Source organism: Cnephaeus nilssonii, assembly GCF_951640355.1.
Source record: "Cnephaeus nilssonii genome assembly, chromosome: 22".
NCBI classification, from domain to species: Eukaryota; Metazoa; Chordata; class Mammalia; order Chiroptera; family Vespertilionidae; genus Cnephaeus; species Cnephaeus nilssonii.
The window spans coordinates 21,610,444-21,637,888 of NC_137093.1; the positions used below are offsets into that span (position 1 = coordinate 21,610,444).

At 56.7% G+C, this 27,445-nt stretch overlaps 1 protein-coding gene across 3 annotated transcripts; it reads left to right on the plus strand.

Annotated features, from left to right (window-relative positions):
* Nucleotides 1–281: 281 nt before the first annotated feature.
* GLB1L2 (galactosidase beta 1 like 2) lies at nt 282–27,213 on the plus strand. 3 transcript variants are annotated; one of them, XR_013813034.1, is made up of 21 exons: nt 282–470; nt 6,811–6,858; nt 7,710–7,907; nt 8,559–8,627; nt 9,253–9,348; nt 11,405–11,513; nt 13,318–13,410; nt 15,550–15,631; nt 16,260–16,330; nt 18,030–18,114; nt 20,136–20,273; nt 20,783–20,863; nt 21,530–21,636; nt 22,830–22,970; nt 23,176–23,247; nt 23,475–23,553; nt 24,015–24,102; nt 24,369–24,480; nt 24,893–25,009; nt 25,331–25,982; nt 26,384–27,032. XR_013813034.1 is itself a non-coding variant. In XM_079762536.1 (20 exons), the coding sequence occupies exons 1-20, from the start codon at nt 385–387 to the stop codon at nt 25,415–25,417; spliced, it is 1,959 nt and encodes a 652-aa protein (XP_079618662.1). In that variant the 5' UTR covers nt 282–384; the 3' UTR covers nt 25,418–27,193. The 3 variants fall into 3 exon arrangements, 2 of the variants coding, with proteins under 2 accessions (XP_079618662.1, XP_079618663.1); XM_079762536.1 differs by having other exon boundaries at nt 25,331–27,193; XM_079762537.1 differs by lacking the exon at nt 6,811–6,858 and having other exon boundaries at nt 347–470; nt 25,331–27,213.
* The last annotated feature ends 232 nt before the right edge of the window (nt 27,214–27,445 follow it).

The window sequence follows — 27,445 nt, forward strand, 5'->3', positions numbered from 1 at the left end:
GGGGGGTGGCCCGGGGTTCAACCCTGTACAGGACGGCACAACACTTGCTCAGTATTTCTACACGTGTTTGCAGATCAGGTGCATATAAAAGAGCTTCCGAAACTTGGAGCGCCCTCTCTAAGACCAGGGAAGGCAGGCCGGAGCCCAGGAGGCCACCGCGGAGCTGGGGACCCCGCCCGCGAGCCGGCGGAGGCCCCGCCCCTGCCTCTCTAAGCGCCGCGGCGCGCGCGGGCGGGGAGGGGAGGGGAGGGGCGGGGCCTCGGGCGGCGGCGCGGTTGCCCAGGCGACCAGCGCGCGGCCCCGCCCCCCGCGCTGAGCCCGGGCGCGCGTGGAGTGCCGGCTGGAGTGGGACTGCCTGGTCCCTGCGCGCGGCGCGAACGCGCGATGACCACGTGGAGTGCCCCGCGGAGGCCCTGCCGCGCGCTCGGACTCCTGCTGCTGGTGGTCTTGAGTTTCCTGCTGCTCCGCAGGTGAGGGAACCCGCCCGGCGTCGCCCGTCTGCAGGCACCCCAACCCTCCACGCCTCGAGTTCTCTCTCCCGTCCAACCTCCCGTCTAGCCGGAGGGAGGCAGCCCCCGGAGGTCACGTTACCTCGACCCGCGAATCCCGAGTTCCCACCCGGAACCGTCCGCAGGCCTTTTCCTTTTTGTAGCTCCCCAACATCCCTGCGCCCCGCTGCGCCCCCAGGAACTCTGGTTCTGCTTGGAGACCCAGACCTCTGGGGGACGCTAGGCGCTGCCCTCCCAGTCCCCAGGCGCCTACGCCCTAGAGCCTCCCCACTCCTCTGCGTCCGTGTTGCCGGCCTCTACTTTTCTCGTGGATACTCCCCGCCCTCTGGAAGGTCAGCAGGACTAGCCTTCAGGTCCCTCTCGGACGTCCCTCAGCACTGCCCCGCCTTGGGGAGCCCCCTTCTGCTGTTTTCCCAGGTCCCCACTTTCCCCACCAGTTCTGCTGGGAGGCTTATCTGTTCCGCAGAGGCCAGAGCCCCACTGGCCACAGCCACGGCCGACTTAGCCCGAACACTGCCCCAGGGGCCCTCCGAGCTCCTCCGCCCTGGATTGATTTGCCCCTTTCTAGGGTTGGTGTGCCTTCTTCTCTCTCCACTGGCCCACCCACTCACCAGCGGCCAGCTTCCCTTACAAAGTGTCTGTGGCCAGGGATGGCAGTTTAAGCAATAGAATGCTTTCTCCACAGCCTGTGTAGCTGCCCCTGCCCGGCATGTTTCCAATCTGAGTCTATATATAGGATCTGCAGCCCTGACCATATCTTTCAGGTCGATGCCTGGCACTTTCCATATTCAAAACTTCAGGTGTTGCTGGGGAGAGCAGGCCGTAGGTCCGTAACAAATGCCCCGGGCACTGAAGTGAGTGTTGGGGAGGCCGGAGGCTCAGCCATTGGAACTGGGGCAGCTTGATCTTTCCTTCTTCCCTATCACCCTTCCTGGTTCCTCTGAACCCCCCCCCCCCCCCCCCGCCCCCGGGAGGTAGAGGGAAGTTTGTGATGGAGTTAAATGTCAGAACGTTTTCGGCTGCCACAGCATCCCCAATCAGACACGCTTTCCACTTAAACCTTTTCAAGACGTAACCACGTAACCTGTCTTTTGTTTGGGAGATGGTGAGGATGTCCTTGATCGTTTGGGAGAAGAAAATGGTTCTCTTCTCATTCTTGGGGCCCAGAAAACTTTTAAGAAGCATTTTGTTTCCACAGTTGTTTTTTTCAAGACTTTTTCCCCCTCACCCCCCAACTTGTGATAAGACTCTAACCCTTTCCTCTTGGGAGACGGCTGATCCTGGCTCTGGTAGGATGCTCAGCCCTCTTCCCAGTACAAGCCTGGTGCAGAGCCCAGAAGAATTACTCAAAGCAGAGGCAGCAGGAGCCTCTGGCATACGATACAGCAGGGCATCAAGGAGCCCAGACCCCAGAGAGAAAGGCCAGGGGTGTTCGTTCAAGTAGCAAGTAGTTTGCCCGTTGTTGGAGGTCAAGGATATGGCAGGCCATGCAGCGGACCCAGACAGGTCATTCTGAGGGCCAGCATGCAGGGGCTTGGAATGAGCCAGGCAAGGACACCCTAAGAGCCCACAGGAAGAGGTGTGGGAAGGAGGCTGGGTGTTGGTTGGTGTCTGGCGGGACAGGAGATGAGCTGTCAGACAGCCGAGTGGCTGTGAAGAAGCCTGAGCTTCTCGCAGGTGAATGAACCGCGTTCCCGCCTGGATGTGGTGACGGCAGGAGGAGTCAGGGGAAGGCTTACGGAGTTGCCAGGGAAGAGCAATGGAGGATGAATAGCTGTGACCTAAATTGGTGGAAATAGTTCGGAGTGCTTAGGACAGTCACTGTTTTTCCTGCCATCTCGTCTTTCTTTTTATTTATTGTTTGTATTTATTTAAAAATATATTTTTATTGATTTTAGAGAGGAAGGGAGAGGGAGAGAGAGAGAGAGAGACATCAGTGATGATCGAGAATCATTGATCGGCTGCCTCCTGCACGCCCCCATACTGGGGATCGAGCCTGCAATCTGGGCATGTGCCCTTGACCGGAATCGAACCCGGGACCTTCACTCCGCAGGCTGACGCTCTATCCACTGAGCCAAACCAGCCAGGGCAGTGGTCGGCAAACTCATTAGCCAACAGAGCCAAATACCAACAGGACGACGATTGAAATTTCTTTTGAGAGCCAAATTTTTTAAACTTAAACTTCTAACGCCACTTCTTCAAAATAGACTCGCCCAGGCCGTGGTTATTTTGTGGAAGAGCCACACTCCAGGGGCCAAAGAGCCGCATGTGGCTCGCGAGCCGCAGTTTGCCGACCACTGAGCTAGGGCCATCTCTTCTTTCTCAGCAGACAAGATAGAGGCCAGAGAAGCTCCAGGGCCAGCTGTCAGCGTCCTTTACAATATGTGTCTTTCGGGCATCTTTTGGGTTGTATCACCCTCGTGGCCACCAAGGATTGTCTCTGGAGGCCAGAGGAGAACACACTCATTGTGGCATCCTCTTCCTGCTTTAATTGTGGCTTTGACTGGGTCATTAACTGATGGGGGGTGGTGCTGGCCTCTCCCAGCTGTCCTTGGGAACGTGGTGGTGGCCAGTGGTATATAGGTCACCTGGGACCTGGCTACTCCGCTGGCAGCTTTGGGGAGCTGAGCTGTCAGGATCCCCCCTTCTTCTTTACCTCAGAACCTCAGAAGGCAGGGTTTTGGGTGGAGAGGGGCTGCTTGGCTGCCGTTGGGCGGGTTCATGCTCAGTGAGAGCTGTTTGATTACATCATTTCCAAGAACAAGGTCCAAGGTGATTTTTGAGGAAGATTTCAACCTTCAGTATTTTAGCTTGAACAATAGTCTTTTTAAAAAATTACTTTGCTGCAGCTGGTTTTGGCTCAGTGGATAGAGCATCGGCCTGTGGACTGAAGGGTCCCGGGTTCGATTCCAGTCAAGGCCACATGCCTGAGTTGTGTTGCAGGAGGCAACGGATCAATGATTCTCTCTCATCATTGATATTTCTCTATGTCTCTCCCTTCCTCTCTGAAATCAATAAAAAAATTTACCTTTATTGTAGTGGAGTTGCCATGAGATAAACTTCACGTTTAACATGTACAGTTCGATACGTTTTGACATATGTACCCACCTATGAAATTACCACTGTAACTAAGATCGTGAAGACATTCATCAACCCCAGAGACTTCCTTGTGCCCCTTTGCGTCTCTCTCCTATGCCTCTGCTCCCCTCTCCCCAAGCACACCGATCTGCTGCTTCCCACCACCAGGTGACCCTGAAGTCTGCGCTCTGACTTGGTTGGGCTTCCTCCACTGGGCATGTTCCTTCGAGAACATGTATTCATGTGACCTCTGTCTTTGAGCCAGTTACCTCTCATTCCCTTCCCCCTCCCAGGCCACAAGAATGCCTGCTTGATCATATCAAGGCATGGTTCCTGCTCATGATTTTTTCCCTTAATATAAATGCACCCCTGAGCAGTAATGGAATTAATTCTGCATCTCTCATACCTGAGACGTTAGCTGGCGGAGGTCAGGAGAGAGGAGAGCCGCCAGGAAGTAGCCTGCCTGGCGCCCCTCAAGGGCAAGTTCGCGGCTTCCCTGAGCTGCCTCACTTGCTGGGCCTGCGGGGCGCTGTCTGGATTCCAGCGGGAGAACCTGTCAGACGTCTCCTTCCGAAGGTGGATAACTTAATGGGACCAGGTCGCTTGCTTTGATCCAAATCACGGCGAGTCCTGTCTTCCCAGGGTACATGGACAAATTGTGCCTCACTTCCTGGGATTCTGCAAGGTCAATGATTTTATGAGCTTTGCTTGTAGAACTCTACTGGGCTTGAGGCCTGAGTCATATCCCTGGAATGTTTGAACTCTTTGAATGCTGTCCCTTTCATCTTACAGTAGTGACGTGTTTTTTTTAGCATCTGGGAAGTGTCCTTTTCAGCAGGTGCCCTCTCTAACACAAGTGGGGAAGTGTGGAGCTGGGCGTGGCTCAATCAGGCAGAGGTGGGGTGTCTGAGCCACCCTGGCTCTGGGAGTCTCACAGTGCCATGCTGGCCAGGGACTGAAAGGGACCAGGGAGCAGAACATGGCCATTAATGGGGTACTAGAGGCCCAGTGCATTAAATTCGTGCACTGGGCGGGGGGGGGGGGGTATCCCTCAGTCCAGCCTGCACCCTCTCCAATCTGGGACCCCGAGGGATCGGGCCTAAACTGGCAGTCGGACATCCCTCTCACAATCCGGGACTGCTGGCTCCTAACCACTCGCCTGCCTGCCTGCCTGCCTGCCTGCCTGATTGCCCATAACTGCTTCTGCCTGCCAGCCTGATCACCCCCTAACCGCTCCCCTGCTGGCCTGATTGACGCCTAACCGCTCCCCTGTCAGCATGATTGACACCTAACTGCTCCCCTGCCGGCCCAGTCGCCCCCAGCTGCCCTCCCCTGCAGGCCTGGTCTCCCCCAACTACCCTCCCCTGCCAGCCATCTTGTGACAATGTGGGGGCAGTCATCTTGTGACGATGTGGGGGTGGCCATATTGTGATGACATGAGGGTGGCCATCTTGTGACGACATGGGGCAGCCATCTTCTGATGCAAGGGCATGAGGGTCAATTTGCATATTACCTCTTTATTATATAGGATTATTTGTGGTTACAGGGATTGGGATATCCAGGAGCTTTGGAGCAAAGAGCCACAGCTTTGACAGCAGGAATATCAGAAAGTTGGCCAAATACTTCTCTCCATCTGAGGTCAAGGAAGTAGCAAGTGAAATAAACACCTCGCCTTTGAAGTGACTCAGTGTTCTGTAATATTGTCTTGAGTGCTCGCTGCTGAAGATTCGGGAGATGCTGGGGCTTAGAGAGGTCTTTGTAGAACATTTAGTATCTGAAAAGGGCTCTGGAGTCCAGTCCCCCCTCCCCTCTTCCCGGTTACTTAGCGGAGTTCTTTTGGTGTGGGGATATCTGCTGCCTCCTCTCCACTCAGCTGTATCTTTGGTTGAGATCGATAGCTCTGGATAGTAAAGGCCATATTGAAAAAGAGGCCCCCTTGTGTAGGACTTCTCCTGGGATAGACGGGGCGGGGAGGGGGTATTTTTAAAAAAATATATATTTTATTGATTTTTTACAGAGAGGAAGAGAGAGGGATAGAGAGTTAGAAACATCGATGAGAGAGAAACATCAATCAGCTGCCTCCTGCACACCTCCCACTGGGGTTGTGCCCGCAACCAAGGTACATGCCCCTGACCGGAATCGAACCTGGGACCCTTGAGTCCGCAGGCCGACACTCTATCCACTGAGCCAAACCGGTTTCGGCGAGGGGGGTATTTTTAATGGTGGGTGATACTCACTGCTTCTGCACTCCCGCACCCAGCAAGACAGTGGGATTGCCCCCTTTCAAGAACACGTGTGCTTTTCCTGCAAAGTTGATTTTGTGAGCAGGTCATAGATGAAAAGGATGAACTATTCAGGTAATACCCAGGGGCAAGCACCAGGCCATTGCTTCTGGCCTAGAGCAGTACGTCTCACTGTCTGTGGGGAATAATCATTTTCCTTTTCTCCTTAAAATTCCAATCTGTTACTTTGGGAGACACAATAATAAAAAAAAAATGACAAGAAAAAGGAAATGAAAAGATATGCATACCTGGCTTCTTAGGATTCGCTTTAATAGACATACAGTTCCTCTCGTTGCTCTAACAGAGTCCGTGTCGGTGCCGATCTCAGCACGGACCAGCCGCAGGCAGTTTGTGGGGAGCCCGCCTGGGGTTCCCACACGTCCTGTTTCTTCTGAGACCACAATCCCCAGTCAGTGTGGATCAGCGCTGATTGAATGGGTGAAGCCGGGCCTTAAGCCAGACGCATGTCCCCGTGGTACACGATGGTAGCCAGTGTTACAGAACGAAATGGGAAGACCAGAGCAGCTCAGGGCGCTTTTGTATGCAAGATGCCCTCGCGCGCCAGGAACTGCCCTGAGAAGTGGGTACCGAAAAGCCAGCCACGCAGATTTGCTTTTGCACCAGATCCTCCCCCGGCTGTTGTCTGTCTCCACGTTTCCTCAACTTCCCGGCTGGAAACTCTGGCCCCAGCTCCTCGTGCTTGCCTCCTTTCGCGGCCCCCAGGAGACTGGAGCACGGAACCACGGGGCTCCCCGTGGCCAACCCCAGGGATGTCATCAGGTGCCTTTTCGGGGACTAACACTTCTCCGTGGCCTCCCAGGTGGGGGCTTTCTGTCAGGCGGGTGATCTTGGCCGTGACACTTGATCTCTCGATGATAACCGAGACCTGGAAATTTGGTTCGCGAATAGATGCCGTTTCTAACCCAGATGCCTCTTCACAGGTATTTGCGCCTCGAGCCGGGCAGCTGTGGCCAGGAGGTGGCTCAGAGGTACTATGTGACCTAGCTGCTGCTTTGATGTTTAGTCACATGGCCGAGGACCGTGGTCGGCAAACCGCGGCTCGCGAGCCACATGCGGCTCTTTGGCCCCTGGAGTGTGGCTCGGCGTTAGAACCACTTCTTCAACATAGACTCGCCCGGGGCCGAAAACCGACTTCTGCGCATGGGCCACGAAGTTTCTTTTTTTTTTTATAATGTGTCTTTCTTTTTTTATATATATATATTTTATTGATTTTATTACAGAGAGGAAGAGAGAGGGATAGAGAGTTAGAAACATCGATGAGAGAGAAACATCGATCAGCTGCCTCCTGCACACCCCCCACTGGGGATGTGCCCGCAACCAAGGTACATGCCCTTGACCGGAATCGAACCTGGGACCCTTTAGTCCGCAGGCCAACGCTCTATCCACTCAGCCAAACCGGTTTTGGCGGGCCACGAAGTTTCAATCGCACTGTACGTGCGCACCGCACGTGGTATTTTGTGGAAGAGCCACACTCCAGGGGCCAAAGAGCCGCATGTGGCTCGCGGGCCGCGGTTTGCCAACCACTGGCCTAGGAGGCCTGCTCCCGGGTGCTCCCAAGTGCCCCCCCAAGTCCCAGCCCTGAAGATAGCCTCGCGGCCCACCAGCACTCCCTTCCCACAGCTGTGCGCCCACGTGTCCTCTGCCCTGTCTCCGTGTCCAAGGTTGTGTTCGCCTCGGTCCTCAGTGCAGCTCAGCTCGCTCTTGCCTTGCAGCCGGGCCCAGTGAGCCAGCGGAAGCCGAGAGGAAGCCCGTCTCTGCCGGGGCCCCTGCCGCTGCTGCAGGGCGCCCCCAGGCCTCCCGACCGCCTTTCCTCCCGCAGGCTGCACTGGCCCCGCCTGCTCGCACCCTGGCTGAGACACCGGCAGTCCGGGCTGCACACCAAGGGCCAGAACTTCATGCTGGAGGACTCCACCTTCTGGATCTTCGGGGGCTCCGTGCACTATTTCCGCGTGCCCCGGGCGTACTGGAGGGACCGCCTGCTGAAGATGAAAGCCTGTGGCCTGAACACCCTCACCACGTGAGTGCTGCCCCGCCCCCACCACGCCTGGTCCCCCGAGGGGCTCCTGGAGTCCGTGTATGGCTTCTCCGTGGGAGCCCAGCCTGGGGGTCTCCAGGGTGCCAGGATGGGTGAGCCCTGGCAGGTCCTGCTCTGAGCAGCCCAGGCTGCCCTGTGGTCCTGTCTTTATGCGTCGCCCACATCTTCACATCTTGTTGGCCTTCTCTCCCCTCCCTGAGGACGTGAGCTCTCTGTCCCCCGGGACTGGCCCTCGGTTCTCTAAGGCCCTCAGTCTCTTTACTGGGTTCTTGGTTCAATCCTGACGTCACTAAGACAGTGCACCACTGAGACAGGGCACCATCAGAGAGTTTTAAAAATATATATATATTTTTATTGATTTCAGAGAGGAAAGGAAAGAGAGAGAGAGAGAAACATCAATGATGAGAATCATCGATTGGCTGCCTCCTGCACGCCCCCCACTGGGGATCGAGCCTGCAACCTGGGCATGTGCCCTTGACCAGAATCCAACCCGGGACCCTTCCGCAGGTTGATGCTCTGTACACTGAGCCAAACCAGCTAGGGCATCAAAGGGGGTTAAGGGATAAAGCAGTAACCGGGAGGGATGAGGTGGAATAAATGAAGAGGCCATGCCTGTACTCTTTCCTGCCACAGCTATGTCCCCTGGAACCTCCACGAGCCACAGAGAGGCACATTTGACTTCTCCGGGAACCTGGATCTGGAGTACGTGCTGTCGCTGCTTCTGTGGCCTGGCCTGGGCCTGGGCCTGGGCCTGGGGGCAGGAGGGGGCTGGCGGGGTTGATTAGGGACCATGGTGGCATCTCAGCTCTGCTTGGGGAGCCTGTTCTCAGGACCCAGAGCCAGCTCTGCACCGGGACCAGGTGCTCTCCAGCTGGGAGCCTGCTACTCCCAGGAGCCCCGGCCTCCCCTGAGCCCAGCCCTCCTCACTGAGGCCCAGAGGAGCCTGGTCCCCTGTCAGCCCTGCTCTGCAGTGGGTCCCGCCACCCGTGCTGGGAGGGGGCTGCCCCTGGAGGCAGCAAGGTGGTCGGGTCAGGTTCACGGTGAGGACCCCGTCCCCTGTCTGACACCCCCCCTCCTCATGACCCGGTGGGCTGTGCAGATGGTCCTGGGCTGGGAGCTGGTGAGAACCCAGCTGCAGGGCCACAGGTGCAGTATGACCTGCTCTGCAGGGGTGGGGGCTCGGCCTCCCCTTCACTCTCCCTGTCTCTGGTGGAGAGGAGGGCAGGCCAGCAGAGGATCCGGGCAGCTCTGCCGCCTGCGGTGTGTGCTGGCTCGTCCCCACCCCCCGCTCGGACGTCCTCAGAGCGGCCGCCATTGACCTTCCCAGGGCCTTTGTCCGGCTGGCCGCGGAGGTTGGGCTGTGGGTGATCCTGCGTCCAGGCCCCTACATCTGCAGCGAGATCGACCTCGGCGGCCTGCCCAGGTGAGTGGGCTGTGAGGCCTCTCTTTGGCCACATCCTGAGTCGTCTGTGTGCTTATGTCAAATATGAATCACGAATACAGGTTTGCTTTTGCATTTAAAGTATATTTTTCCATTTTGTACTGAAGTTCCTTTTCAGAATAAGTAGCACCCAAAGGGGTTGTTTTAAACGATGTCACCCTCGCCGTCCGTGTCTAGTCCTATGTGGTTTCCATGTGGCGGCCACGGCACAGGGCCGGCCACCCCGAGGCGTGCGCTCCGTCAGGCGTGCGCTCCGCCAGGGCTCTGCTGTGAGTCGGCCTCAGTTGGGCCATTTGTCCGCCTTGGACCTCACCTTCCTGGTGCAAAATAGGGAGAATCACACACGCCTGCCTGTGTCTTGGGGATGTGACCAGCATTTACTTGTTAAAGCGTACGAGAAGCAAATGATTGCTTTTGTTTGCTCTCCTGTCTTTGCATTTCAGCCCTCATGAGTTATCTTAGGAAGTGTAGTCCCCACTGGAGCCAGTGGAGGGCCGTGTGGTTGGAGTAGAAACTGGGTCACCTGCCACCACATTCATGCCTCATCCTCATCATTGTTGCCTTTCATTCTCAAAAAACATACGTTTTTTAATAGGGGGTCATCTTTCCCATCCTCTCTGTGTTCCAGATGGTCAGGCCTGCCCCTCCCCCACCCCGTGCTGCCCCTGGGGGCCGGAGGCTGATCCTGTTTGCCAGGCTGTCTCCTGCAGGACTGGCTTCTCCCCAGAGTGCAGCCACCGGCCTCCGCCTTGTTTTGTTTTTGTTCCTCTGGTTTCCAGCGCTACCCAGCCCTGCCCCAGGGGCACAGGCAGGCCCTGTCTCCCTCTCCTTCACCACCCAGGACCACCTGTGTGTCCCTGTGCCATTCATCTTGGCAAGAGTGCCCTCAGCCCGGCTGTAAGCCCAGCCAGAGTGGCCTCCCCCACCCCTGGAGATTAGACATCTGTGTCAGCGAGAAGCCTCTGGCTGAGCTAGAGCGGGTATAGGCCGGCAGGGTTTAAGTCTCAGCTCGGAAGCAGCGAGGACTCCGGCCCTCGGACCTCCTGTGCAGCTCCTGGCCATCCAGGCCCGGGTGGCATGGTGGTGGGCCCACGGACAACCCGGGCAGGCGGTGGGCCCACAGACAACCCAGCAGGCGGCGCGCTCCTCTGGGAAACGGACGAGTGCCCGTGGGGGTGCGCAGCAGACCTGTGTCATGGAGATGGCGAGGAGCCGTCAGTCCCGCGGAGACCGCTCTCCCTCATCCGTCGTGACCTCACACAAAGGGCTACTTCTCTGACCCTGTTCAGGACTTCTAAATCAGGGCCTTTTCGGAGAGCCTTTTGTAAGAAAATAGAAGTGCTTTCGCAGAATTTCAGATGAGATGGAAAGTACCTTGACTCCAGCTCTGGAACAACGCTCCGTGTTCCTTGGGGAATGGGGGACACGCCCCCCGCCCCCCCCCCTCCCCGAGACAGATTGTAGGAAGAATGAATGTCCTTGCTCCCCGGCTTCTCCCCGGAGCTGAGCTCTGAATAGCTGATGCTGATGATGCAGATGAGCCGGGTCAGCGGGAACGCAGCCAGGCCAGGGCAGGGAGCAGAGCAGTGGGAGGCAGCTTAGCCTGGCACAGCACAGCCTGCGTCCCGCCTGCTTTTCTGGGTGACGCTGGAGGCTGCCTCTGTGCTCTGCAGTCCCAGCCCAAGGCCTTTGGCTTCACCCTTTACAAAGAGATTGCAGAGTAAATGCTTGAAGACCAGGCCTTGCATCCAATGAAAAGCTTTTCTCACAATGACTGGCAGCCACACCTAGAGCCACGGAGCTGGACATAAGTTGCCACCCGGCTGGTGTCCCCTGTGGGGGGGGGGGCAGGGCTGAGTGCAGGGCTGGGCTGGGCCACACGTGCTCCTCTCTGACGGGTGGAGGGTGTGGGGTGGGAGTGTCTCGGGTCTCATTCCTCAGCACTCGGACACAGCTTTCCTGTCACGCCACCATGACCCTGCCCAGAGCGACCCCCAAACTGTGGAACTAATCCCCACCCCCTCCTTTTCTCTTCAAGCTGGTTACTCCGAGACTCGGGCATGAGGCTGAGAACGACGTACAAGGGCTTCACCGAAGCAGTGGACCTTTATTTTGACCACCTCATGTCCAGGGTGGTGCCGCTCCAGGTAAAAGCACCTGCCTTCCTCCCGGGAGTCAACGGCCCTAGGGCTGCTCTCAGCCCAGGGGCTCCCAGTTCCTTCCAGCACAGGAGCTCATGCCTTCCCACTGCCTGCGACCTGTAATTGATGTAGTCATTGGTTGATTATTTTACTTTATTTTATTTATTTATTTTACTAGAGGCCCAGTGCATGAAAATCGTGCCCTTGTGGGGGGGTGTCCCTCAGCCCAGCCTGCACCCTCTTGCAGTCCCGGAGCCCTTGGGGGATGTCCAACTGACAGCTTAGGCCCGCTTCCCAGCAGTCGGACATCTTTAGCGCCGCTGCAGAGGTGGGAGAGGCTCCTATGGTTAGCACACTGACCACCAGGGGGCAGCTCCTGTGTTGAGCGTCCGCCCCCTGGTGGTCAGTGTGTGTCATAGCGACCGGTTGTTCAGCCGTTTGGTTGATTTGCATATTAGCCTTTTATTATATAGGATTTTATTTTATTCTATTTATTTTATTCCATCATCCTATACCCTCCTCCACCTCCCCTCATCCTCTCCCCCTATAATCACATGTCCCCGTCCATGAGGTCTTTCTCTTTTTAAAATCTTTCTTGCTCAACCCCTCCACCCCCCTAACCTCCCACCCTCCCACCAGAGCTGCCAGCTGCTCTCTGTCTGTGAGTCTTTCTCCATTTTGCTTGGCAGTTTCGTTTGTTCATTTAGATCCTACATACGAGTGAACTCATATGGTACTTGTCTTTCTCTGAGTGGCTTATTTCTAAGAGAAATTTATTGTTTAGCATAATGCTCTCCAAGTCCATCCATGATGCTGAAAAGGGTAAAATGTTCTTGCCCTTTTTTTCCGGCCGGGTAATATTTCATTGCGTAAACGTACTGTAGCTGTTTGATCCACTCATTGACTGATGGACACTTGGGCAGCTGCCAGATCTTGGCTATTGTGAATGACGCTTGCCGTGAATATAGGGGTGCAGATGTTCTTTTGAGTTAGTGCTTCAGGTCTCTTTGGATAAATTCCCTGAAGTGGAATCGCCGGATCCTAAGGCAGTTCCATTTTTTAATATCTTGAGGTGACTCCATACTGCTCTCCACACCAATCTGCATTCCCATCAACAGTACGCATTTGTCACAGTGTAAACATTTTTGTCTAGTAAGTCCAGTGTGTGTGTGTGTGTGTGTGTGTGTTTCTTTAAAGACTAGTGAGTAAAGCATGTGAAAACGTCAGGGGGACTACAGACTCCTGGAAGCCTGGGGGCAAGAGGGTGGAGGCGGAAGGATATGGTAGAACTCTTTTTTTTTTTTTTAATATATTTTATTGATTTTTTACAGAGAGGAAGGGAGCGGGCGAGAGAGATGGAAACATCCACGATGAGAGAGAACCATTGATCGGCTGCCTCCTGCACGCCCCCTACTGGGGATGGAGCCCCCAACCCAGGCCTGTGCCCTAGACTGGAATCGAACCTGGGATGAACCTTCAGTCCTCGGGCTGACGCTCTATCCGCTGAGCCAAACCGGCGAGGGCAGAATGTGTTTTTCTTGATTGGGCGTTGATTTATCTGCTTAGACATTGGATTGGCTGCCAGAGCTCCTGCATGCAGTGGTTTATGTGATGTTTCCATGGGGGATCCCAGGCCTGGAGCTCTCCACTCTGTGTCTTACTGCCCTCCCTCTCCATCATACACCAAACCTTTGGAGACGTTTGCTTCCCAGTGGGACGTTACGCTAGTACCTGGTGAGAAGTGTAGTGACATGAGACCATCCAGTTCCCACTCCAAGCTGGGCTTCGGACTGTTTCTCTCTTTCCCCAGTACAAGCATGGGGGGCCCATCATCGCTGTGCAGGTGGAGAATGAGTATGGTTCCTACAACAAAGACCCCGCCTACCTGCCTTACATCAAGAAGGTAAGTGTCAGCGCGATTCATTTCCTCACACTCCTTCCTCTCGAACGTCTTACGGGCCGTGGTGTCACAAGGGGGTCTGATGCTTTTCTCATAGTAACTCCGCATCTCTCAGTACCAGTTCTTAACTAGCACGTTTTCTCCATGCTTTTTAAAATATATATATATATATTGCCGAAACCGGTTTGGCTCAGTGGATAGAGCGTCGGCCTGCGGACTCAAGGGTCCCAGGTTCGATTCCGGTCAAGGGCATGTACCTCGGTTGCGGGCACATCCCCGGTAGGGGGTGTGCAAGAGGCAGCTGATTGATGTTTCTCTCTCATCGATGTTTCTAACTCTCTATCCCTCTCTCTTCCTCTCTGTAAAAAATCAATAAAATATATAAAAAATATATATATTTCTATGGATTTCAGAGAGAAAGGGAGAAAGAGAGAGAGAAACATCAGTGATACGAGAGAATCATTGATTAGCTGCCTCCTGCATCTCCCCCCCCCCCCCCCCCCCCCGCCGGGGATCAAGCCAGCAACCCGGGCATGTGCCCTAGATTGGAATCGAACCCGGGACCCTTCAGTCTGCAGGCCGACGCTCTATCCACTGAGCCAAACCAGCGAAGGCTTTCTCCGTGCTTTTATCTCAGTTGGGTTGTCGCACATTTGCCCTTTATTGATCAAGTTTAATAGGGGACGGCAGGGCCTTATGGTGCTGCAGGGCCGAGAGCGAAGGACGTGTATGGACTGACTGGCCCTGAGCCGCGCTGGACAGATGGCTATGCCGGAAGCGGCAGTCATCCATCCCTGACGGGGGACAGCCCGCCACGCCGTGCCCGGGAAGGGAACATGTGAAGGGAACAGCTGTAAAAGACAGTTACCGTCCACGTGTTCTGCCTCCCAGGCCCAGGATGCCATATGCATGTGGTGGCATGCGTGCGGAGTTTGCTGCGTATCAGTGAGCGACGGGCTGGAGCTGTGAGGTGGTGGGTTTTCGGGCTCCGACCACAAGCTCACCTGGCCTAGTGGCTTCAACGCCCGCAGCTTCTGTGGTCCCGGGAATTGGGGCCCCTCTGCCCTTTCCTCACCAGCATCTGGGATCAGACCTGAGTGCCCCTCATCCACCGGGTATCCCTCTGCCTCCTCAGCTTCCCAAAGCACTGGGTTGACGTGAGCAGTCTGGTCTTTATCCAACACTTGATCCCCCTTCTCCGAGGCTCTGCGTCTGCACAGCCCAGATGCTGCTGCGGACGGAGGACAGCATGTACCTGACGTGCCCGGTGAGGCCTGGGGATCGCCCAGGCTCCACCGTGTCAGCCGTTGCTCCGATGGGGAAATGGTTATGGTCTCTCAGCACGGCTTGGGCTCCTTCCACTTATTTTTTATTTATTTTTTCAAAATATATTTTATTGATTTTTTTACAGAGAGGAAGGGAGAGGGAGAGAGAAACATCGATGAGAGAGAAACAATAAATCAACTGCCTCCTGCACACCCCCTACTGGGGATGTGCCTGCAACCAAGGTACATGCCCTTGACCGGAATTGAACCTGGGACCCTTGAGTCCGCAGGCCAATGCTCTATCCACTGAGCCAAACCGGTCAGGGCTCCTTCCACTTATTTTCACCATTTGATTTACGACCTTCAGAGAGCACTGACTGTCCTATTGGGCATGTGCTGGGAGCACGGTTGGTGCCGGAGCCCACCCTGCTGGGGGGTAGGGAGGGGTGGGTCGCTTGCACTGGTAAGGGTGATGGGGAGGCGTGGGCTGCCCCTGAGGTCCTGGCCCACTCTGGGGTCCCTGTGGTCTCTTGCCCGGTAGCAGTACAGCAGCTGGCCTCGCTGAGCCGGCCTCTGCCTAGTCCTGTCTAGGGACGCTCAGTAGCCATTCCGGGCACCTTGTGGGACCGGGAGCAGCCGAGGGTGCCAGAGCCGGGCAGCCCTGCCCCGGCCGCGCTGGACTTCCAGCCGACGGAGCTTTGCCCACCGTCGCGCACACGGACAGAGCGGGCTTCTCTGTTCTCTGCAGGGAAATCCACGCTTTATTTGAAGCTCCTCCTCTTTCCCTTCCTGCCGCCTCCTTCCCAGCAGCGGGGCCGGCAGGAGCTCTGAGGAGGGTGGACGGTGACCCTCTCTTTCCGCCCCCCCCCCCCCCCAGGCCTTGGAGGACCGAGGGATTGTGGAGCTGCTCTTGACTTCAGACAACAAGGACGGCCTGAGCAACGGGGTCATCGACGGAGGTGCGTGGAGGCGGGCCGCGCCCCGGGCTGGCTGGGCACGCTGCCCTCCTCCCTTCTGCGTGGCACTGCGCCCTGAAGCGCTGGGGCGTCCGTGTCCCAGGCAGACTTGCTGTCGCCAGCTCTGTCATTCGATGATGTTTCTCTCATTGATGTTTCTAGCTCTCTATCCCTCTCCCTTCCTCTCTCTCTAAACGTCAATTAAAAATTTTAAGAAATACCACCTTCAATTTAAAAAAATATAACACATGATTGGGTAGAATAGGAAATTAGCCCTCCTCTAAGAAATACGCGGGGAATCTGTATTTCGACCGTCAGCCTATCCTGGTGCTTGAGGTGCAAAGTCAAGGTCCGACTCCAGGCCCCTTCAAGAGGGTGATGAGCAGAGATGCACTCTGGCTGGGAGAGTGACGTTGATCCGAACAGAAGCGTGGTGAGGTCTGTGCTGAGCGTCCAGGTGCACAAGGCCATCTGACCTCAGAGGACCCAGACGCTGATCGGGGGTGGGAAACGATGCCACGATGAGTTAGCTTGTTTTGCTGGTGAACTGAGAAAGGTCTGGGGCAGCTCGGCAAGTCTTCCTGGCTTTGAGGCAACACTTAACCTTCCCTTCTCTCCTCTCCATCCCCAGTGCTGGCCACCATCAACTTACAGTCGCAACACGACCTGCCGTTACTGACCATGTTCCTCGTAAGTGTCCAGGTAAGGCTGGCCCGGGGAGCCGTCGGCCGCTCAGCGTGCGTGTAGGGAGTTCTGAAGCGAAGGAGTTCGGCGGAGCCTCTTGGTCAGGAATTCCATCCGCTGCTCTTCGCCCTGCAGTGGCCGTCAGGGTGCCTGTTGGGGAGGGGGACTCGGGCGCTGTCAGGTTTTTGGCTCATCGGCTCACAGCCCGCCTTCCACGCTGCAAACCCTGACCCTGTGCACCGCTGCCACGCCCCGGCCACTGCCAGGGGAGCCGTGTGCCCTGAGGCGATGCCGTGGGGCCTGGAGTAACGTTGGAAGCTCTGGGCTGGGTGTGCTCCCCGAGGCCTCTTGACTGGAGTCGTGTGCATTCAGCCGTGTGCATCGGGTGCTTTCTGTGCATCGGGTCCGTTCATCTTCCCAGGACCCCTGGGAGCTGCCTCCCGCTGTTACCACGTTCCAGTTAAGGAGACAGATTTGTAGGACGGAGCAAGCACCCGCAGGAAGGGGCAGGCTGGGGTGTGCAGCACAGCCCGAGTGGGTGCACGGCTCCAGCGGGAACCACACGGCGCAGCGCAGTGACCGGGGCTGGTGGAGAGCACCCCACCTTGGCCCCAGCACCCTCAAGTCTGAGTCCCCTCCTGGCACGGGAGACCAGTGACGTGCGGGACGTAGAACGACTTCTCCTTTCCTGGACTTGAACGCCGTACGGTCCATCCCCTGTGGGGAGGTAGACGGCGAGCGGTAAGGGAAACCCAGCCACTTTCTCAGTCTTGCCAAACAATGATGGCACCGCTGTGGCCTTTCCCCTGGCGTGGTTGGGACTTCTACGGAGGGGCCGGTACATCTGCCCGTCCCCTGGGATCAGACTGTGTATTCAGCTGCCTCTAAACGCATTGCTGTCACTAACAGCGGAGGTCCGTGATGGATGAGGAAGGCTCCGTGCGGAACCTGAAATACCAGCATATCTGTCCTCATCCCTGCGAACCCCCACTTCCACCCCCACCCCCACCCCCACGCTGCTCCGGTGCTTCTGCAAACGTGCAGGCAAGAGCAGGTCCTGGGACCGATGTTGGCGTCCCTGGGACCGGCCTGTGCCGGAGGCGGGCTCTGAAGTCAGGTCTGAGACTCGCTGAGGACCCTCCCCAAGCGACGAGGCGGGCATCGAGGCTGCAGGGCTGCTCGCGAGTAGCTGCACTAGAGCGTCCTGCTCCTCGGCTCCGATTTCGTAAACGTCCGTCGGACATCACTGGGCCTCGAAGGGCGCCCACGCTCTGCCCTCGGACCCTTCCAGCTGGAAGGGAGCCGCCGCGGAGGGCGCTGCAGCCACAGAGCGGCGGTCCCGACACCCTTCTCCCTTCCCGGAGAGGCGAGGCCAGGCTTGAGAGGGAGTCAGTGCAGGAGGAGACTCCCGAACCAGAGGCTGGGTTCTGACGAAGCCGTGACTTGGGACAGATCCCAGGTTTTCTCACCAGCACCGCGTGCGGCGGGTCTACCGTGTCACCGTTGGGAGCGCGTTCGCTCTCCACCTGCAAGGTGGAGGCCACGCCTGGAGGCCAAGCTGGGGCAGGTGCCTCTGACCTCCTCTGTGCTCTGCGCTCCGTGGTCTCCTCGGGGCCAGGGGGGCAGCTGGCAGGACAGAGGGCGTGGCCTCGCCCTGGGAGGGGCTTTCCTCCGTTCCCCTCTCGTGACCAGCTAACGTCTCGTTTTGTGGTGCCAGGGGGTTCAGCCCAAGATGGTGATGGAGTACTGGACGGGGTGGTTTGACTCCTGGGGGGGCCCCCACAACATCCTGGATTCTTCCGGTAAGTGCTTGCAACCCCTGCGTCTAACGGGAGTGGGAATAAGATCCGATGTCCCCCTCATTGAGTCTGCAGTTACTTGCATGTCATAGTCGGCTCTTGATACTCCCAAATCATGCGTCTTGACACATGATTTTTATTTTATTCTATTTTTTTAAAAATATATTTTTTATTGATTTCAGAGAGGAAGGGAGAGGGGGAGAGAGAAACATCAATGATGAGAGAGAATCATTGATCAGCTGCCCCCTGCACGCCCTCTACTTGGGATGGAGCCCACAACCTGGGCATGTACCCTGATTGGGAATCGAACCGGCGACCTCCTGGTTCACAGGTCAACGCTCAACCACTGAGCCACGCCGGCTGGGCAACAGTAGGATTTTTAAATTGCTTTATTATGTTTTCTTTTGTAATTGGATAAGTAACACATGCCTACGGCACGCATCCAGCAAACACAGAAAATGTCTAAAGAGGAAATAAAAACCCCAGAGCCCAGACAGTGCTGTGATGTGCACTGTGTAGGCAGCTCTCGCTCTGCCTCTGTCTGCAGCCCTGTGTGCACGTACAGACAGAGGTGCGGACCGATGCCGTCACGCCTGTTTCTGCACAGAACGGGTCGCCTGCTTGTGCCGGCGAGAGACGCACATGGGCAGCTTTCTGTCCTGTTCGGTATAATCCCATCGCTGTTTCCGAGAAGCCCATTGTGTTGCGTCTCAATCAGCTCCCGTGCCCGGTCTCTTAGAGACGGGCGCTGAGGTGGTTTCCAGTGTGTCCTGTGAATCGAACACCGTGGCACCGAGCGTTCTGGAACATCCCGTTTTGCACACCTGGCCTGTTTCCCCCAATGACAAGCTCCTAGCAATTCGATGACTACATGAATGCAATTTTGATAAATATATTTGCTAAACTGCTGCCCAGAAGGATTGCAGCCATTCTTAACTCTCCATTATTAAAAGGAGAATACCAGTTTCCCACAGATTCATCAGCACTGAGTATGAAAATAATTTTAACGTTTGCCAATCTGATAGGTCATTGTTATTTCGCATTTCTTTGACCAGTGCTGATGTGTGTGTGTGTGTGTGTGTGTGTGTGTGTGTGTGTGTGTATGTATATATCTATTAACCATTTATATTTCTCATTTGATACTGTCTTCATGTCATTGGTTCATTCTCTAATAAGGGTAAGATTTGGGGGGAGGAATCAGCACCATGTCCCTACCTATGAACCCCCCTCCTTGTGTCTCAGTGAGGGGGCGTAACTGTTGTATTGTCAATCATCGAATGAGATACAAGACGCCTTAATGAGCCAATTAATTAGGAGTTGTTTATTGTGCGGGGCCCAGAGAGAGGCGTCTTTTCCAAATCTCTGAGCCCCGACATAGAGGAAGTGTCTCGTATTTATACTTTTCGAGCCTCCTTGTTCGCAGATATTACAAAGGGCTCTGTGTGAGTTACTGTGACAGACAGTTGTAACCTTGAATACATAATGAGTTCGTACTGGGCATAATTATTATCAGCATTAGTCTATTTTAGTCTATTGCATTAGATGGCTAGCTTGCAAGGTCAGACAGTTAAGCTTATCTTTTTCTATTATTTGAACTAAAAAGCCAAGTCATTTTACGGAATAACGGGCTGTCTTAAAGTGACAGCGTTTACAATGACAGAGTTTACAGAACAAGGGATTATCTAACAATAGCAGAGAATTTTTAAACAGCAGTTTTCTATACAGGAGGGAAGTTACTGTGCTTCGTGACGTTGCAAAGCACGTCGGGGGCCGGCGGAGGCTGCCCTGGGTCACAGTCAGCGAAGGCTTGTCTGTGATTTTAAAAACAACTGCGAGGCCCAAGCTCTGGAGCTGGGATCCTGGCGACGTCTCTTCCTCCTCCGGGGACAGGGGCTTCCGGGAAGCGGAAGGACAGCCAGGGGCTTGAACTGGAGGAGGGACGGGGACGGGCGAGCGTGCCCGGGGGGCTTCTGGCTTGCCTCAGACTCAGGCTCACTGCGCGTTCCCCTCCCCTCTCCCTGTAGAGGTTCTAAAAACCGTGTCGGCCATCATCGACGCCGGCTCTTCCATCAACCTCTACATGTTCCACGGAGGCACCAACTTCGGCTTCATGAACGGAGCCATGCATTTTCACGACTATAAGTCCGATGTCACCAGCTACGGCAAGTCTCCCCCCATGCTGACCCTTCCCGGAACGCCCCGGCATCGGCGTGTCTGGGGGTTTACGGAGAGCCCCTCAGGGGCAGCTCTGGCACCTTGAATGCATTTGGCTCTAGTGCCCAGGACGGGGAGGGGGAGGTTGGGTGCAGATGGTCACTTTTCAGCCTGCAGAGCGGTGGGAGGCCGGAGCCCAGGGGGAGGCCGCAAGCACTGGGGAGTCGGCGGGAGGAAGTGAGAGAGGCCCCCCTCCCCAGGCGGGGAGGTCCTGCTCAGGCCCTGGCGGTGGCGTGACCCCTGCCCTCCAGAAGGCAGGAACGAGGCCTGGGAGTGTCGGGCTGTGCTGTGGCCATGGGCAGTTTGGGCAGCACTCTGCCGTCGTTAGTGTTCAGAGTCTTCCCGCTGACAGCTCACACCCAGGGTGTTTGCTGAGACAAGGACCGCGCTGCCGGACCCCAGCTTCTCCCTCCTCTCTCTGCCGAGTGACCGGTGACGGGGCCCGGGTGTCTTGCAGACTATGACGCGGTGCTGACCGAGGCCGGGGATTACACAGCCAAGTACGTCAAGCTCCGAGGATTCTTTGGCTCCATCTCAGGTACCTGGCGAGCAGCAGCCGAGCACCAGCGTGGGCCCCAGCTCCGGCTCCCACCGGAGAGCCCCTACAGCCGTGGTCGGCAAACTGCGGCTCGCGAGCCACATGCGGCTCTTTGGCCCCTTGAGTGTGGCTCTTCCACAAAATACCACGGCCTGGGCGAGTCTGTGTTGAAGAAGTGGTGTTAGAAGAAGTTTAAGTTTAAAAAATGTGGCTCTCAAAAGAAATGTCAATCGTTGTACTGTTGATATTTGGCTCTGTTGACTAATGAGTTTGCCGACCACTGCCCTACAGAGCTCCTTCCTCACGGCCCCGTCTCCCCCCAGTCGTCCTGTCCACACGTCTGTGGTGAATGCACTGCCTTAAGACAGGGACAGGCAAGCTTGAGGGACTGTTTGCTGTGGTTGTGTCTGGCCCGGGTTGCCTGCTTACAGGTGCTGACTTCTGAGGGCTTGAGAAAGCCCCTGTGCGCCCCCTGGCATTCCCTTCCCAGTGGGTCTAGGCATGTCAGCGGGCAGACCTGTTCCTGGTGGCGCTCGGACTAAGGAGCACATTGGGCCATGGATAGGAGTGGAGGGGGACTGGGAGGTTGGGTGCGGGGGGGGGGCACTCTGGAGGAGTCAGTGACTATCTGGTCCTTTGGGGGTGGCCCTGTTGTCTGTGTTGCAGGTAGCCCCCTGCCTCCCCCACCCGAGCTCCTCCCCAAGACCGCGTATGAGTCCCTGAGGCCAGCCTTGTACCTGTCGCTGTGGGATGCCCTCCAGTACATGGAACCGGTGAGCGCTGCCGCAGGGGGTCCAGGCCGGGGAGCCCTCCCTGCAGCTGTCCGGGAGGGAGAGAAAACCAGAGCAGGAAGTGGGAACGCACAAAAGGAACCTGAAGGGACGCTGGGCAACACGATGGGGTTCCGTCTCTGCAGGCTCCGCGGGAGGGAGGAGGGCGCACCTCCCGTAGCTGATGCAGAGAGGGTTGTGTGATCTGAAATGGTGGTGGATTGAGGGAGAAGCTACAAGGCCCTGCATGGCAGGGCTTTATTCTGTGTTTTTGTTTTTTCCCCCACATCATCTTCCTCTTTCACATCCCCCTTCCCTGCGACTCTGGAGAGCCATGAGAAATCAAAATAGAAGTTGTTTATACTGAATGGCCAGATTATTATGCGTTCAGAGATCATAATAATCTGGCCACTCAGTGTATAGTATACATTCCATGTATAAACAGCATATATGGCTTTTCACATATGAATTACAAATTTATGAATACCTAATAGTAATATCATAGTACTAGGCAAATCATAATAACAAGAAGGGATTGTGGTATTACAATTAAGTCTCTTGATATTGATCACATAGTATAAATAATGATGCTAGAAAATGTACTGAAGCAAGATTTTGCAAGTGACTATTTATACTAATAAAAGGGTAATATACTAATTAGACCAGATAGACCAGACGTCCTTCCGGACAAAGCCTAAGTCAAATTTCCTTCTGTCACCATACACTTGACCCCAACTCCCCTTCACTATCTGCCCCTGTCCATTTATTCTGGTAACTACCATACTGTGGTCTGTGTCTATGAATTTTGGGTTGTTTATCTTGTTTCTTCATTTGTTGCTTTCAGTTTTGTATCCCACATATGAGTGAAATCATATGGTTCTTGATCCATCCATGTATTTGCAAATGACAGCATTTTATTTTTTCTTGTGGCTGAATAGGACTTCATTGTATATACGTACCACATCTACTAAACCTATCACTTTCTGAAGTAAAATAAAATAAAATAAAATAAAATAAAATAAAATAGAAGTTGTTAAAGGCCCCTGCCTGCCACTGCCCCCTCTCCCCCGCAGGGCACTAGCCCCCAGGTTGGGGCTGTCTGCCACCCTGATTTCCCCCGGGGATCCAGAGGAGGTGGCTGCCTTTGCCCCCACCTTGGCTAGCCCTGTGCCCGCTCCTGTCTGTTCTCTATGCAGCCAACCACCTCCGAAAAGCCTGTCAACATGGAGAACCTGCCGGTGAACGATGGAAATGGCCAGTCCTTCGGGTACACCCTGTACGAGACAACCATTGGCTCCCCTGGCGTCCTCAGGGGTCTTGTGCGTGACCGGGGACAGGTAGGAGCGTCCCCTTAATTCCTGTGCCCGTGCAGGGATCGAGCTCACAGCATCCCCCCCTCCCCCCTTTGCACGCACATGCCCAGCAGGTACCAGTGTGTAGAGGTGGGCCATCGCCGTGCGACCTCTTTCTTCGCTTGGCAGAGGTCCCGCTGCGTCCTCCCTCCGGTCAGCCCACGATGCTTTCCGTCTGTTTATCCGGCAGGTGTTTGTGAACACAGTGTTCCTTGGCTTCTTGGACTACGAAAGGAAGGAGATCGTTATCCCCTTAATCCAGGTGTGTTTCCTGGGGAGCTGGGTGGTGGGTAGCGCCAGCCTCTTCCTCAGCAGGTTTGCTGGGCAGCAGAGAGGAAGACCTGGGAGCCAAGCGCTCCTTAACCAGAGCTGTGCGTGGAGACCGGGCGGAGCCTGGCTTTCACGCCCCGTCCGGGCCGCTCAGGGAGGAGCTGAGTTCTGCAGGCTGAAGGGACAGTCATCACGGACTGACCGCTGTGTTCCCGGCAGGGTTACACCGTGCTGAGGATCTTGGTGGAGAATTGCGGGCGCGTCAACTACGGGCATAATATCGATGACCAGCGCAAAGGTGGGTCCCGGCGCACGCTGAGAGGAGAGCTGCTGACGCTCAGCCTGTGCTGGCTGTCCTGTCTCCACCCCAGCTCCTCCCCAGGCCTCCAGGCTGGCTGCAGTGAGGGGGGTCCTGGGGAGCCATTGGAGGGGGGCCCACCGCAGTGAGGTGGAGGTGGTTCTGAAAGGCCCACCTGGGTCCGACCTCTTCCCTGTCGGCCCTCCCTGTGTGTGCTGTCCACACGCCTGTGGTGAATGCACGGTGAGCACCGAGCTGGATTCTCCCAGCTGTCACTGCCCTCGACCTGTTCTCACCCACATCCGGGGGCCTGGCAGACACGGGGTTCCTCCTCCTCAGCCCCTCAGCGCTTTATGGGGGAGGTTTGCTGCCTGGGGCAAGCCCCATAGGGAGCATGCATGGCAGGAGAAACCTTCACCTTCCAGAAACTGCCCCTGCTCACTCTTGCCTCCTTCCCACAGGCTTAATTGGAAATATCTACCTGAATAATTCTCCCCTGAAAAACTTTAAAATCTACAGCTTGGACATGAAAAAGAGCTTCTTTCAGAGGTAGGTCCCAGCCCAGGGCAGAGTGTGGGCTCCCAGGTGAGGTGCAGAGAGAGCCGGCAGGCCCGAGAGCTGCTCTGGCCTCGCCCCTCCTCTCGCTCACCTGTGCGCGGACCAGGGCCCGGCCGGTGCCCAGGTGGGGGAGTGCCCGCGCTGGAGACTGCCGGCTGCCATTCCTGGGCCCTGTGGACCGGCGCCTTTGCCGTTGGATGCGGGTGGGGCCCGGACCTGAGATGGTACCCTCCCCGTCCCTTGTCTTCTGTCCGTAGATTCAGCTCCAGCGCATGGAACCTGGTCCCCGAAGCACCTGTGTTCCCCGCTTTCTTCCTGGGCGCCTTGCCTGTGGCCCTCTCCCCCTTGGACACCTTTATGAAGCTGGAGGTTCGTAGCCGCCCCCCGGCCCAGGTTCTGGTCCGTCCTCAGCTGCCCTGAGCCTGAGCCCGGAGGAGGGGCCCGCTCCCCACGAGGCTCTCCTAAGCCCCGCCTTCTCTCACCTGCGCCTGGACCGTCCGGCTTTGGGCTGCCCTCTCTGCAAGGGCCTGGCCTCCCCGGGGAGGAGGCTGGTGGGCTCACAGCAGAGGGGCCACCCTGTGGGACTTCCCAGGGCCCCGGTTCCTCCGTCCAGGGTGGGGAGTCAGGGCTATTGGGACAGAGAGACAGGGCACCCCGCCTGGCCATCTCCTCGCTGTCACTTCGGTCGTCTGGAAGCTGAGAGAGGAGCCCAGAGCGCGTTGGCCTTCTTGGGGGTTCCCATGTGCTGGCTCTGAGGCCGACTCACTCACTCTGCTTAAAGGGCTGGGAGAAGGGGGTTGTATTCATCAACGGCCAGAACCTGGGACGCTACTGGAACGTTGGACCCCAGGAGACACTCTACCTCCCAGGTGCCTGGTTGGACCAAGGCATCAACCAGGTGGGAGCACTTGCAGCCCCGTCCCTTCTGCCCAGGCCCCCTGCCCACTCCCGCCCTCCCTGGTATCACAGTGCTCCCCCAGGGAGGGATGACGGGAGGGAGGACGGGAGGGAGGCCCTGGCCACAGTCTGTCAGGGCTGGTTAGCGCCGGACTGGGCCGGAGTTCTGACCCGTTCCCTCTCGGCCCCTCCTCGGCGCTGGTGAGCTGCGGGCCTCTGTCCCTTCCAGCCCAGTTCCCAGCCCCCCCCCCCCCCCCCCCAAGGCTCCCACTCCGGCTCCGAGACACTGCGGCGGCCGTCAGCCCAGCGCTCCTCTCCCCAGGTCATTGTTTTCGAGGAGAAGGCTGCAGGCCCCGTGATACAGTTCACCGAGACTCCCCACCTGGGCAGGAACCACTACATCCACTGAGCACTGCGCCAGGCTTCCTGGCGGCGGCGGGAAGCAGGGGGTGCCCATCCTCACGGCTGCCTGGAGGCCTGATGTGCTGCCCCCCAACCCATGGAGGGGAGCCCATCGGGAGTATTGCCTCCAGGAGCAGCCTCAGGGAGCCGAGGGCCGTACCTCTGCCCACTGCTGTGGTGCAAGACCCCGAACCTGCTTTAGAGAGCTGGGCTGGCGAGGGAAGGACGCCCTTCTCACCTGACGGGGTTCCTGACTGGGCTCTGTGGATGGCATTGTCCTACCCCCTCTCTCCTGGGAGGGGGCAGAGGGGTGGATGTCTGGGGTGAGAGTGTCTGGTCCGGTCTCCATTTGGTGACGCCTGGGCCTGGGGAAGGCCTGACCGGCGGGGCGTGGCTGCTGCACCCAGCTGTGCCCTGTGACTGTTCTGGCCCGGCCCGGCCCATCCCTCAGGCCCCTTTCTGTTTCTCAAGTAGAGGCTGTGGCCGCATCTTTAGAGGATAGTGAAGAGGTGTCTCTCCTGAGTCAACTGTTGTTTCTTTTTTCTTAAAATATATGTTTATTGCCCTAACTGGTTTGGCTCAGTGGATTGAGCGTCGGCCTGCGGACTGAAAGGTCCCAGGTTTGATTCCGGTCAAGGGCATGTACCTTGGTTGCGGGCACATCCCCAGTAGGAGGTGTGCAGGAGGCAGCTGATCGATGTTTTTCTCTCACCGATGTTTCTAACTCTCTATCCCTCTCCCTTCCTCTCTGTAACAAATCAATAAAATATATTTAAAAATATATATATGTTTATTGCTTTCAGAGAGGAAGGGAGCGGGAGAGAGAGAGAAACATCAATGGTGAGAGAATCACTGACCGGCTGCCTTCTGCATGCCCCCGACTGGGGATTGAGCCTGCAACCCAGGCATGTGTCCTTGACTGGAATCGAACCCGGGACCCTTCAGTCCACAGGCCGACGCTCTATCCACTGAGCCAAACCAGCCAGGGCGACTGTTGTTTCTTCACAGCCCTCCCCGAGCCTTCCCCGGGGTCCCGGAAGGAACTCCATTTGAGAGAGACGCACGTTTTCTTTCTTCTTTCCCGCTCTAAGCACCTCCGACAGGATGGCAAGCCGGGCTGAAGAGAAAGACATCTCAGCCCCTTGTTCTCCTGAAACAGGGAGCATTTCCAGTTTCACTCAGTGAGCGGAGGGGAGCTGTGGGTCCCAGCAGGAACCACACCCCTCTCAGAGGCACAGGGGGCAAGGGCAGAGGGCCCAGCTCCAGGACGTCCGGGGGGGTGGGGGTCGCCTCTCTGGAATGGGTGCCACGGGCTGCAGGCCTCACGCAGACCTTGCCGCCGGCTCAGTCTCCCCCCCATCGCCTCCTGTGACGGAGCTGCAGGGAGGAGAGGCAGGCTTCCTCGCAGTTGTCTGTCCGCAATGCAGCCACTTGTTCTGGGGACCGGCCCGCTGTCATTGGTTTCAATAAAGCAGTAGCGTTGAACCCTCTTTGGTGGTGGTTCTCTGACCCCGTCTGTGCTGCTGTCAGCCGGGGGCAAAGGCAGCGTGCAGCCGGGCACACGTGTGTGCAACCCAGCCGGCTCTTGGCATCTGCGCTGACTCCTTGCCAAGACCTCCTGGCCTCCATCCTCCGAGATGCCAGTGTGGACTGGGCTGGGGGAAAGGTGGGGGTCCTGGGAGAGAAGTCCAGGACGGATCCATTCTGGCGCAAGCAGGCAGGGGGTGAGTGCCGGGCAGGACAGCTGCGAGCTCTACGCGTGAGGCAGCGACAGCAGGCGAGTTTTATTCACAAACGACATCTGGATTTTCTGCCGTGGACTCATCATCGTCACTAATAGTCAAGTCAAATAGCAGACGCCTCCCCGGACAGTGCACGCACCAGGGGCCCAGGAAGACGGGTGGGGACCAGCCTGCTGAGCCCCCCGCAGCCTCGCATCCTGCGCTTGGATAAGGAAGGGGCCCTGTCCTGGGGGCGGCTGTGCTATGCAGCCACTGGGCACAAGGGCTGAGCCCGGTCAGGGACAGACGGTCCC